Genomic DNA, 12,098 nt, shown 5'->3' on the forward strand with positions numbered 1-12,098 from the left:
ATTCAGCCTAGAGTCAGGGCTGGGGACCTAGTTCGCAGCCAGAGTTAGGGGCTCAGACATCTTCGGGCTCCGTCTGTGGCAATGATAGTGGGAATGAAGACAGAACAGAGGCATTATAGAAGTAGAAATGTCAGGACTCAGTCACTGCCTGGATGGGGGAGAGGGGTTCAATTTCCAGCTTCATTCAACAGGGACATGGAGATACTGCTCATGCCAAGGGAGGGCCCAGGAGGAGGAAGAGCAGGCTGTGGACCAAGATAAGGGCTACAATGTCTGGATGTGGTGAGCTTGAGGTACCTTTGGGACATCTGAAATACAGATGCCTATCAGGGAGTCAAAAATAAGTGTCTAACAGTTCAAAAGGGAGCTTGTGGTCGTTCAATCCCTTGGAGTAGATAAGAAAATTGAGATGAGAATTCAACCCCTAGAGAACAGAAGTGTTTTGAAATTAAGCAAAGCGAAATTAAAAAGCAGTATGACTGCATGTGTGTGTTTTTTTTTTTAAAAACTCCATATAGAGGCTGCATGTGGTGGCTCATGCCTGTAATGCCAGCACTTTGGGAGGCTGAAGCAGGTGCATCGCTTGAGCCTAGGAGTTCATACACCAGCCTGGGCAACACAGCAAGACCCTATCTCTATGTCAAAAAAAATTAAAAAGAAAAAACCTCTATAAAGAAATAAATATGCCAGGATGTTAATCATAGTTTTCTTTTCTTTTCTTTTTCTGAGACAGAGTCTGGCTCTGTCACCCAGGCTGGAGTGCAGTGGCACAGTCTTGGCTTACTGCAACCTCCACCTCCCAGGTTCAAGCAATTCTACTGCCTCACCTTCCTGAGTAGCTGGGATTACCGGCGCCTGCCACCATACCTGGCTAATTTTTGTATTTTAGTAGAGATGGGGTTTCACCATGTAGGCCAGGCTGGTCTCGAACTCCTGACCTCAAGTGATCCACCCACCTTGGCCTCCCAAAGTGCTGAGATTACAGACATAAGCCACTGTGCCTGGCCATAGTTTTATTTTCATTATGGAGTTTTGAATGATTTTTTCCCCCTTTCTACTTTTTTGTATTTTCCAAATTTTCTTTCATGGGAATGTTAATTCTTTTTGTTGTTATTGTTTAGTCTCAAGATCTGTTTTGTGGATGATAATTCTTTTTTTTTTCCCATGCAAAAAGAATGAGAATGATCCTCTCTGTGTAGTGTTCCTGAGGGATCCAGAGAAACAAAAATGGATAAAAGACCTTTGGATTTGGCCATGGTCAGTCACCCTGGCTAGATCAGTTTCAGAGCAGTGCTAGGGTCCCAGGCCAAGTTGCAATGGATCTCAGTGAGGACAGACTGAGGTAAGCAGTTGGGTATAGTGATTAAGGTCCCAGCATCTAGAGCTGTCCATGATGATATCCACTAGCCACGGGTGACTATTTAAATTTAGAGGTAAATAAAAACTTTGGAGAGCTTAAAAATTTATTTCTTCAATTGCACTAGCCACATTTCAAGTGCTCTATAGCCACGTGTGACTAGTGGCCCCCATACTGGACAGCACAAACATAGAACATGTCCAGCATTCCAGAGAATTTTTTTTTTTTTCGAGATGGGGTTTTGCTCTTCTTGCCCAGGTTGGAGTGCAATGGCACAATCTCAGCTCACTGCAACCTTCACCTCCTGGGCTCAAGCAATTCTCCCGTCTCAGCCTCCTGAGTAGCTGGGATTACAGGCATAGGCCACCGCCGCTGGCTAATTTTTGTATTTTTAGTAGAGACAGGGTTTCACCATGTTGGCCAGGATGGTCTCAAATTCCTGACCTCGTGATCCGCCTGCGTTGGCCTCCCAAAGTGCTGGGATTACAGGCGTGAGCCACCGCGCCTGGCGTCATTCCAGAGAATTCTGTTGGATTGTGCTGATCTAGAGCCAGAGTGCCTGGGCTTGAGACCAAACTCTGCTGCTCACTAGCATTGTGACCTTGGGCAAGTTACCTAACCTTTCTGTGGATCAGTTTCCCCATTTATAAAATGAGAGTGATCACATGATTGACCCCCTAGGATTGTTAAAACAGATCAATACACATAAAGCACTCAGAGCAGGGCCTGGCGTAGACTAAGCTCTCATTAAGTGTTAGGTATCAGGGGCTTCTAGGAGACTGGTAATGTTTTATTTCTTAATTTGGGTGGTAAGGGCCTGGGTGTTCATTTAATACATGTCTATATCTAAATATGATTTATGCACCCTTTTGCATGTATTATGTATTTCAAAATAAAAGTAGCTTCCTAAAAGGAGTGAAAGGGGCTGGGTGCGGTGGCTCACACCTGTTGTTTTTCTTTCTTTTCTTTTTTTTTTTTTGGAGACAGAGTTTTGCCTCTTGTTGCCCAGGGTGGAGTGCAATGGCTCGATCTCGGCTCACTGCAACCTCCACCTACCGAGTTCAAGTGATTCTCCTGCCTCAGCCTCCCGAGTAGCTGGGATTACAAGCATGTGCCACCACGCCCAGCTAATTTTGTATTTTTAGTAGAGACAGGTTTTCTCCACGTTGGTCAGGCCGGTCTCGAACTGCTGAACTCAGGTGATCTGCCTGTCTCGGCCTCCCGAAGTGCTGGGATTACAGGTGTGAGCCACCACGCCTGACCGGCTCACACCTATTGTAATCCCAGCACTTTGGGAGGCCTGAAGCAGAAGGATTGCTTGAGCTCAGGAGTTTGAGACCAACCTGGGCAACATGGTGAGACCCCATCTCTACAAAAAATACAAAAATTAGGCCGGGCATGGTGGCTTACGCCTGTAATCCCAGCACTTTGGGAGGCCAAGGCGGACAGATCACTTGAGGTCAGGAGTTTGAGACCAGCCTGACCAACATGGTGAAACCCCCTCTCTACTAAAAATACAAAATTAGCCAGGCATGGTGATGCACGCCTGTAATCCCAGCTACTTGGGAGGCTGAGGCAGGAGAATCGCTTAAACCCAGGAGATGGAGATTGCAGTGAGCCGAGATCGCACCATTGCACTCTAGCCTGAGCAACAAGAGCAAAACTCTCTCTCTCTACACACACACACACACACACACACACACACACACAAAATTAGCCAGGCGTAGTGGCATGTGCCTGTTGCCCCAGCTACTTGGGAAGCTGAAGTGGGAAGATCACCTGAGCCTGGGGAGGTCGAGGCTGCAGTGAGCCATGATTGTGCCACTGCACTCCATCCTGGGTGACAGAGTGAGACCCTGTCAAAAAAAAAAAAAAGAAAGAAAGAAAAAAGAGTGAAAGGCAGGTAATAAAGTAAAAACAGAGTGTGGAGACTACCCTGGGGGAAGAAAGGAACTAAAAAGGTATAAAAAGATGCAATTTTGAAGGTGGGGGCAGAAGGGAGGGAAGGTTTTCTTTTAGGGTTGGGACACCTGAAGATGTTCAAAGTTGAGGAAAGAAATCTGAGGTCTAAAAGATACAAGAGGCCAGGCGCGGTGGCTCACGTCTGTAATCCCAGCACTTTGGGAGGGCGAGGCGGGTGGATCACCTGCGGTCAGGAGTTGGAGACCAGCCTGCCCAACATGGTGAAACCCCGTATCTACTGAAAATACAAAAATTAGCTGGGCTTGGTGATGCGTGCCTGTAATCTCAGCTACTCCAGAGGCTGAGGCACAAGAATCGCTTGAACCCAGGAGGCAGAGGTGGCAGTGAACCCAGATTGTGCTACTGTGCTGGAACCTGGGTGACAAGAGCGAAACTCCATCTCAAAAAATAAAAATAAAATAAAAGATACGAGAGAGAGGAAGTGATGGATGGTTTGAGGTCTTGAAGGATGCAGGAGAGAACAGATTAAGTACAGAGGTTGGGAGTCACCCTTGCAAGGAAAAGTAACATTTCTTTCTCCCGGGCTAGTGGGAAGGAAACAAGAACAGGAGATGTTACAGATAAAAAGAGAGAAGGGAGGGAAATTGAGGGCGTCCTGGGCTTTGAGCTTCTCTGTGGATTGGAGGAGAGGCTGTCCGCTGAGGGTGGAGGGATAGGTTGGAAGGTAAGAACTGCTTCTGTGAAAAACAGCCTCTATGAAGAAAAGAAACAGTTGCTGAGTGGACTAGAAACAAATGGAAAATGACAAGTAGCATTGAGAACTCATGTATGGTAGATTTTTCTTCCTTTCTCCTTGTCTGATGCCTTCCATGAGGCTAGGCACACCACATATGTTCAATAAAATTGAGCTGCTTTAAGGCAAGGAGGTAGACGGAAAGTTCAAAGTGCTCAAAGGCCACTAGGGGGCAGGCTTTGATAGGCCGCTAGAGATTGGACAGTTTTCCATCCTCTCAGGATTTAGAATAGAGAGCATCTGAGTTAGACTGGAATGCCCTTTGGAGATAATCCAGTTGGATCGCCTCTTGGTGAAGATGGGGAAACAGCAGTCAGATAGGATAGGGGTCCAGGCGTGGTGGCTCACGCCTGTAATCCTAGCAGTTTGGGATGCCAAGGTGGGTGGATCACTTGAGGCCAGGAGTTGGAGACCAGCCTGGCCAACATGGTGAAACCCCGTCTCTACTAATAATACACAAAAATTAGCCGGGGGTGGTGGCAAGTGCCTATAATCCCAGCTACTTGGGAGGCTGAGGCAGGAGAATGGCTTGAACATGGGAGGCAGAGGTTGCAGTGGGCCGAGAACACGCCACTGGACTCCAGCCTGGGCGACAGAGTGAGACTTCGTTTCAAAAAAAAATATATATATATAGGGTAAGGGACAGGACTTGCTCAGGTGACATTGTGGCCAAACTGGGATCAGAACCCAGGGCTCCTGACTCCTAATCTTCCATTCTTTCTACTGTGCCTGGATGCCGCTTCTCTCTCAATTTTGTGGAAGAAGGAGAATGGAGGGTAGTGATGAGTCTGCCAGGACACCGTTCAATGGGTACATACATCTAAGTGCACAGAAAACGTGCCAGTGTAGGGAAGGTATGGAGCAGTGGGGACCTCAGTGAGCACCAGAATCCTGTCCTATTTTCCAACTTCCTCCCACCAAAAGACCTCATTTCCAGCTTGTCCTGAATCCTCAGGCTGGGGCCAAAAAGACGACTCTGAAAATGTCAGGGCCTGGACGCCAGTCTACAGTTCAGCTGGCAGTGCTCATTCTTGCTATGTGGCTGTCCCCACAGCTTTCTCACTGTGACACTTTGGGAGAAGAGAAGTGGCCGAAAAATGCATCTGATGGTCAGTGTACCCCTTATGCGTTTGGTCCATGTTGCTGACTAACCAACAGCCCAGCTGATGTACTTAGCAGATGTTTGGCTGGCTCAATGATTGCACGTGGGCAACCAGCTCCCTAAATGACTGCCCGGTGACTCCAGACCAGCCTCATGAGTGACTAGCTGGCACGCAGGCTGGCAAGCAGGGCCAGTGCCCTGAGCATAGTAGGTGCTTGATGGATATTTGCTGATTGGCTAGCTGTGCAGCCAGCTGGCTCCCTGGCTGTCTGCCTGGCTGTCTGTGTCTATCTGATTGTCCACAGGGGCTAACTGTGCTCTGTTCTCTGGGGCCATACCTGGTGGATATCATCATCCATCCCGTTGCTTGCGAACTCAAAGATCAGGTCACTGGGCTGTAGGGTAATAGCCATGCTGTCTTTTCAGAGAGCTGACAATGGGATTATCAGAGCCCTCCAGAGCTGTGGGGCTTTCTTGATGAAGGGACAATACCCAGGTACTTTGGAGCCTAGAGCCTACCCCCTGAGCTGCGGTAAAATAGGGGGTGGAGAGAGCTGGAGTAGGTGGTGGCCTAAGCCAGGCTCAAGGCTGCATTCTGGGCTGGACCAACCACAGGAGCGACCTAGAGAGAAGGGAGAGATGGGGACAGTGAGTAAGTCACCTTCCTTGAGCTCTGTTGCCAGAACTGCCTATGAACCAGAGGGACACTGCCATGCTAAGGCAGACTGCCAATAGAGGAGTGGCCGAATGGGGAGGATGATGAGAGAAGAAAAGCGACAGAGAAGAAAGAGGTCAGGGAAAGAAAGAAGGAGACAGGAAGTCAACTGAATGGCCTCCAGTGGGAAGTGGCTGAGTGTTGGTGCCCGTCTGGGTCACCAGCATCGGCATCTCGCACTAGTCCCAAAGATATGCAGCCTCCCTCCCTGCCTCCTCCCCTTCCCCTGGAGAAACTGCCAGATGGAGGAACTTTGCGCTCTCTCCACCCTGAAGACTAATCCCCAGGGGGAGTCAGGGCGCCTGGCCTGGCCTCGTGGACGAGGCAGCAGCATGGAGAATCCCTGTAACTCCCTTGGCTTGGGGAAGAATCGTGTGAGGGGCTGAGTGGGGGCCTGTGGGTATCTGTATACCCACTCTGTAGTGCTCTTCTGACACTGCCTGGCTCCAGGTGAAGTCAGCCTAATCTTACCTTGGGAGTGGGGGCCAGTTAGCTTTGAGGGGCCACATCTACAGAGGAAGAAGTGGGGGTTGTCACACCCATGCCTGCCTCGCTGTGGGGGTTGTATTGTGTGAGGACCAGCAGTGGCCTGACCCTGCTCTCAGGGATGGGACACTCAAATGGAGCCAAGCCTCCAGAGAGCCTGGAGACTGGGGGACAGGTGGGCCACATACCCTGTTTTCGTCAGCACCCCCCACTCTCACCACTACCGCTGCCACCCACCAGAGAGCGTGGCCTCTGTGCTGTGTGTGGGTTTGTGTTCTTGGTTCAGCTTTGCTTTCAGTTTCAAGAGTGAACTGTCACCCTGGGAACTGGTGAGGAGAGCCCCGACTGGAGGAGGGGCGGGCGGAACCTTCCCCATCCTCTGGGGCTGGCTCAGGCCCCTTTTCCAGGAAATCTTCTGTGTCTGCCGCAGCCCAAACACACCTCCTCTCGCCCCACGTGCCCTCAGCGCTCACGGTGTCACATGGCGTCCGGGCCTGCATTTGTTTCCCCTGTCGCCACTCCTCAGGGCTGTCAGTGCCCGGGCGCCTCATCTGCGTGTTGTGGGTGGTGACACCCAGGCCTGCCTCCCACAGCCCCAGCCCTCCCACCTCCCTCCTCGCCAGCCAGCTCTGCTCCTCCACCCCATCACTGGAGCTTCTCCACTTCCAGGCGCCACGTCTTTGGTCCCCTGGGCTCGGTTCTGAGTGTGTGGATGTGCGTGTGGGTGGGTCCATGCACCGTAGCAGAAGCCACACACTGCACTCCACCTCCTTGACACTCCCTTGGCAGTGCCGGGGTGGGCAAACCTTATCCTGGCCCGGAAAGAAATGAGGAACTTCAGAGAGGGGCAAAGGGGAGGAAAGGGAGGGGGACCACGGTGACCTCCCTGATGACCGCTCTCCCCCACAGGAGACACCCAGGCCTCTCCTACTTCCTTTCCGTTAGCCCACAGGGCTGGCCGTGCCTTTGCCCCACCCCCACCCTCACCCCCACACCTTTCCACCCACCCCAACAAAAAGTCGGGAGAAGTCGCTCAACTCAACCTCTCAGGTCTGAATTTCCCTTTGGACGAGTGAGAGGCTGAGTACTGGGAGGAGGCGCCTGGGAAACTGCAGCCCTTGCCCCAGGTTCACTCCTCCCACCACCACCCCACCCCCACCAGACCCTGCCTGCGACCCATTCTCCACTGGTCTGTGAAGCCTCCCAAGGCCATTTATGCTTGGAAGGTCTGTCCCCCCTGCCCCCCCAGCCTAAGCGCCCCAAGGCTTGCATTCCACAGCAGCTCCCGCCCTCCCACAGGCCTTCTGCCTGCCCCCAGGAAACATTCTCATACTAATCAAATTAAAGGTGATCACTTTCACCTAATCCCACTTTGTCTAAACATGAAACTCCTGTGTGTGTCCCCTCCCCCAAGGTCACTCGCTGTAGCCCTTCCCTTCGGGCTTGCTCATCTCTTCTTTCCAGATCAGGATTTCATGTTTGCGAGTTCACTGCTGGTGCTGTCTGCCTGGGCTACTTTTATGCACCTTCCTTACCTCCCCCATAAGACAGGGGCTTCCTTGAGGGCAGCAACAACTGTGTTGGACATTGATGAAACCTTAGCACCTTGCATCATGCATGGCATGTAACAGACACTCAGTTTGTGTTTGTGGAATGAATGAAGGGATGAATGGGTGGATGGGTGGGTGGGTGAATGGATGGATGGATGGATGGATGGATGGATGGATGGATGGATAGATTGGTGGTATGGGTCAGTCAGTATCTGTGAGGTGTGTTTTCTGGGCAACGTTTATCTGTATACGGTGGATGCGGGTAGGTGTCACGTACTCTGCCTTACGCGAGAATGAGCAAAATGTGCATACCTTCTGGGGTGACCTCTGTATGTTTTTGCATTGTCATTTACCCAGGTGCGCTATTTGTGTTGGTTGTGGGTGTGCAAGCACACTGTAGGTATATGTGTGTGCAGGGTGTGTGCATGTGTCCCAAGCGTGGAGACGTGTGCACGAGAGCCTCTGTGTGTCAAAGGGCTGCCCTGGTCTGGCCAGCAAAGCCGCAAGCTCAGTTGTCAGTTCCTCCTCCGGGCCAGCCTCAGCTGCCTTCGTGAGAATGACAAACCCGAGCTAATGCTGGCTGGAAGTGGCTGTGCTGAAGATGGGGGTGGGGTTTTCAGGAAGAGAATGCCAGCCCCAGCTAGATATGTGTGGCCCATGGGTCCCGGGGATGAGACCCCCAAAGTCCATGTGCTAGGGAGCTGGTGGGGGAGGGAGGCAGCCAGGGCCCTGCACTGCATTGAATGGAATCCTTGGTCACCAATGCAGAGAGGTTTGAAATCAAAGAGAGACGATTCCCAGGGCATTCTTTTCTGTGTCCACATATTGAGGTAGCAAAATCCAGGACTTGGTGGGTGCAGGCTTTGCTGGCTCGGGATTGTGAGGTATTGTGAGGCTATACCCAGCACCCGAGGCTCATCCTGGTGATCGTCTGCCCTGAGCCTGAAGCTAAGGTCTTGAAGGGGTGGAGGGGGAGGAAGTAGCTGTCCTACTCTTTTGGCCAAGGCTGAGAAACCATCCGCCCTAACCTTCCAGTCCAGAAAGTTTCCCCCTCCCCCTTGAGATGTTTGAGGATTTGAAAGTGAGAGGTGGAGAGAGGCTCATTTGCATGTTCACTCACTCTCCCCAGCAGAGGAGTGAACCCCCCCTTCAGTCCTTCAAAATAACCTCCTTCTCCCAGGAACCTGAAACCAAAGATGCCACCACCATAGGAGGTGCGCCCTGTGGGCCAGGGAGGCCCCCACCAGGGGCTCCCTTCTCCAGTGGGCCCTTTGGCTGGGACGCAGCTTCAGTAGCCTAGAGCCCTGGATGCTGCCTCCCCAGCAAGTGGACGATTCAGGGAGCACACACGGACACTTGGCTCGGGGAATTGAGGAGCCTGTGAACCCTTAGTAACTGGTGGTGAATTCCCCTACCCTGCCCCATGCTTGCACAGCTCACAGCTTGCTCCAGTCACAGTCCCCTCGCAGGGTGGCAAGAGCTCCACTCCCTTCACCCCCTTTGAGGCCCTACAGGGTCTCTGACTCCCAGCGCCTGTCTTACTTGGGCCAAAAGCAAAGCCTTTGCGAGAGTATGTGCCCCTGGGTGCCCTCTGAGTGTATGGACCGCAGGAGGGAGTGTGCAGGCAAAGGCGCCTACCTCCTGGCCTGCAAATACACACCTCTGTGGCTCTGACTGCATTTCAAAACTGAAGCAAAATAGAAGTGGTTTGGGCTGCTCCTGTGTCACAACTCGGCCCCCTTTAGACGCACAGACCCTTCCTGGGGCTGTCACTGAAACATACCAAGCAGTGTCCAGCAACCACTCATCTGGGCCTCCCTTACAGGAAATAGCCCCAATGTGAAAGCCACATCCACAGTCTCCGCGGAGTGAGTTTAAATCTACACCCTTTCAGCTGAGCCAATGGCTCTCACAGAATTGCTGGTAACACCCGTGGCATTTTCGCACATGCCAGGAAACATGGAGGCCAGATGGTCAGCTGGGCCACAAAGCACAATTCTCCTTCTCCGGTTCCTTGTCCCCTTAGAGCCAGCTCTCACTCCTGAAATACCTCATCCTCCATGAAACCTTTCTGGAATTCTCTGGAAAGGAAGTGACAATTTCCTTCATGCCATTTCCCACTCCCTCAACACCCCTCCCCCACAACCACAAGCAAAATGGAAACTACCCCAGGAACAGCTGTACCCTCGACTGAAAAACAGCCCGTCCTCAGGCGAATAGTCATCAAGCAGGGAACTGCCTGCTGTACCATGTGACCAGTGGCGTGGATTTAAGAGACAGAAGGCCAGAGTCAGGACTATATCCAGTCTGTAGTCCTGAACAGAGCAGAATTCACCCATCCACAGGACTTGAACCCCAAACCTCAGTCCACTTACGGCTGGACTCCAATGAGTGAGCTAACCCTCCTACTTAAGCAAGTGCCCAGTGAAGGGGCCCTAGTCACCGCTATTTTGTCAGCTCTTTCTCCTATTCCTTTCTTTCTACCAGCCACTCCATTTGAGATGAAACCAGGAAGAGGGAGGGAAAAAAGAAAGGTTTTGCAAGCTCTGTTGGTTGGGGTTTCTCTGTGCTTATTTACAAGAAACCCAGTTTCCTTCCTTGCTCCTCTGACACCACCTGATTCCAGCATAGTGTTTCTCCCAACTCTGATGGTGAGGTGGGCCCAGGGTTCTTCCCCAGTTACAGCCCCCGCTCTCACACCCTTCTCAGCTCGCCTCTTCCCCTACCTTCTTTGCAGGCCTTGATCTGTCCCAGAGGAGGAGTGATTAGATGGCAGGTCCCAGGCAAAGAGATGCTTTTTCCTCTTTCTCCAGGGGACCCACAGCCCACCCACAGTGTAGACTGCCTAGGGTCGGGGAGGAGGAGGGAGGCGTTCTGGCTGCATCCTAGCAAGATGTGTGACCATGGAAAAGTCGGCCATCTTTCTGGGCTGTGGTTTCTGTCATCCTTCGAGCAGGTGAGGGTTGTGAGTAATCCAGGCTTAGCAGGTGCTCACCAGGGAGTCTCGGGTGAATAAAGATGGCAGTGGAAAAGCACTTTGAAAATTAAAAAGCGTTCATCCAGATGATGAGTTTCAGGTGACCTCCCAGAGAGCAACGGGGGCTGTGGGCCCCATTAAGCTCCAGACGGTGGACCCCACTGGCTCCAGAATACACAGGGTGGGGCTGGAGGGTTCCAGTTGTTGGGTGGGAAGGGGCTGACTCCTTGCCTGGGCTGGGGACCTGGCAGGGAGGGAGGAGCAGGCTGCTGCGGCTGGTGCAGCGCACTGGATCCCCTGTCCTCACCCCGCCCCAGCTCTTTGGGTTGTGGTTATGTGGCAAGAAAGAGCACTACACTACAGAAGCCCCATAGGGGAGGAAGAGGAGGGGGAGGGTTAGTGACAAAGAGAACCTATTTCCCCAGCTGCTCTGAGAAGGCCAAAAGAGCACCCCCTGGAAGTGCCTGCGGCCACATCACCATCTCTAGTGCTTCATGGACGAGGCACAGGACAGTGGCACTAAGCCAATGACGGAAGAACCCACTGCAGGAAAAGGGAGAAACCCAAGTGTGGGGCAGCCACTAAACCCCAGTATAATGGTCTGCCAGCTCCAGCCTAGGAGAGCCCCCAGAAGCCCCTGCAGATCCTAAGATCATCGGCTTTCCAGCTAGAAGCCCCAGCTCTGCCTTGGGGTTGAGGCAGGTCACTTTCCTCTTTTGTAAAACAGGGATCTCCTATTTAGCTCAAGGGGTTGTTGCAAAAGGCCAATGAGCTAATGTAGGCAAAAGCTCTCTGTTAGCCCCAAACGTGTTTTTCTTTTTTTATTTTTTGAGACGGAGTCTCACTCTGTCACCCGGGCTGGAGTGCAGTGGCGCGATCTCGGCTCACTGCAACCTCCGCCTCCAGGGTGTGCCTCAGCCTCCTGAGTAGCTGGGATTATAGGTGTGTGCCACCACGCCCGGCTATTTTTTTTATTTTTAATAGAGATGGGGTTTCACCATGTTGGCCAGGCTGGTCTTGAAATCCTGACCTCAAGTGATCCACCCGCCTCAGCCTCCCGAAGTGCTGGGATTACAGGCGTGAGCCACCGCGCCTGGCCAGCGTGTTTTCCAATTCCCTGGTCTGATTCGTTACTCTGGGGCTGAGGTAGTTCATTAAACATTTAGCATGTCTTTACCTAGATATAGAGGAAGAA

General features: G+C 52.0%; 1 protein-coding gene across 3 annotated transcripts in view; it reads right to left on the reverse strand.

Annotated features, from left to right (window-relative positions):
* ELF4 (E74 like ETS transcription factor 4) overlaps positions 1-12,098 on the reverse strand; it is a 46,893-nt gene that overhangs the window by 11,686 nt on the left and 23,109 nt on the right. For 2 of the 3 annotated variants that reach the window (XM_055376628.2, XM_055376629.2), the window contains exon 2: positions 5,514-5,797. The exons of the other annotated variant lie outside the window; for it this stretch is intronic. In XM_055376628.2, the coding sequence (XP_055232603.1) occupies positions 5,514-5,588 (75 nt within the window). In that variant the 5' untranslated portion in view covers positions 5,589-5,797. The remainder of the gene's footprint in view (positions 1-5,513; positions 5,798-12,098) is intronic. 3 annotated transcript variants of the gene reach the window in all.

This window comes from Gorilla gorilla, chromosome X, assembly GCF_029281585.2.
Source record: "Gorilla gorilla gorilla isolate KB3781 chromosome X, NHGRI_mGorGor1-v2.1_pri, whole genome shotgun sequence".
Classification (NCBI taxonomy): domain Eukaryota; kingdom Metazoa; phylum Chordata; class Mammalia; order Primates; family Hominidae; genus Gorilla; species Gorilla gorilla.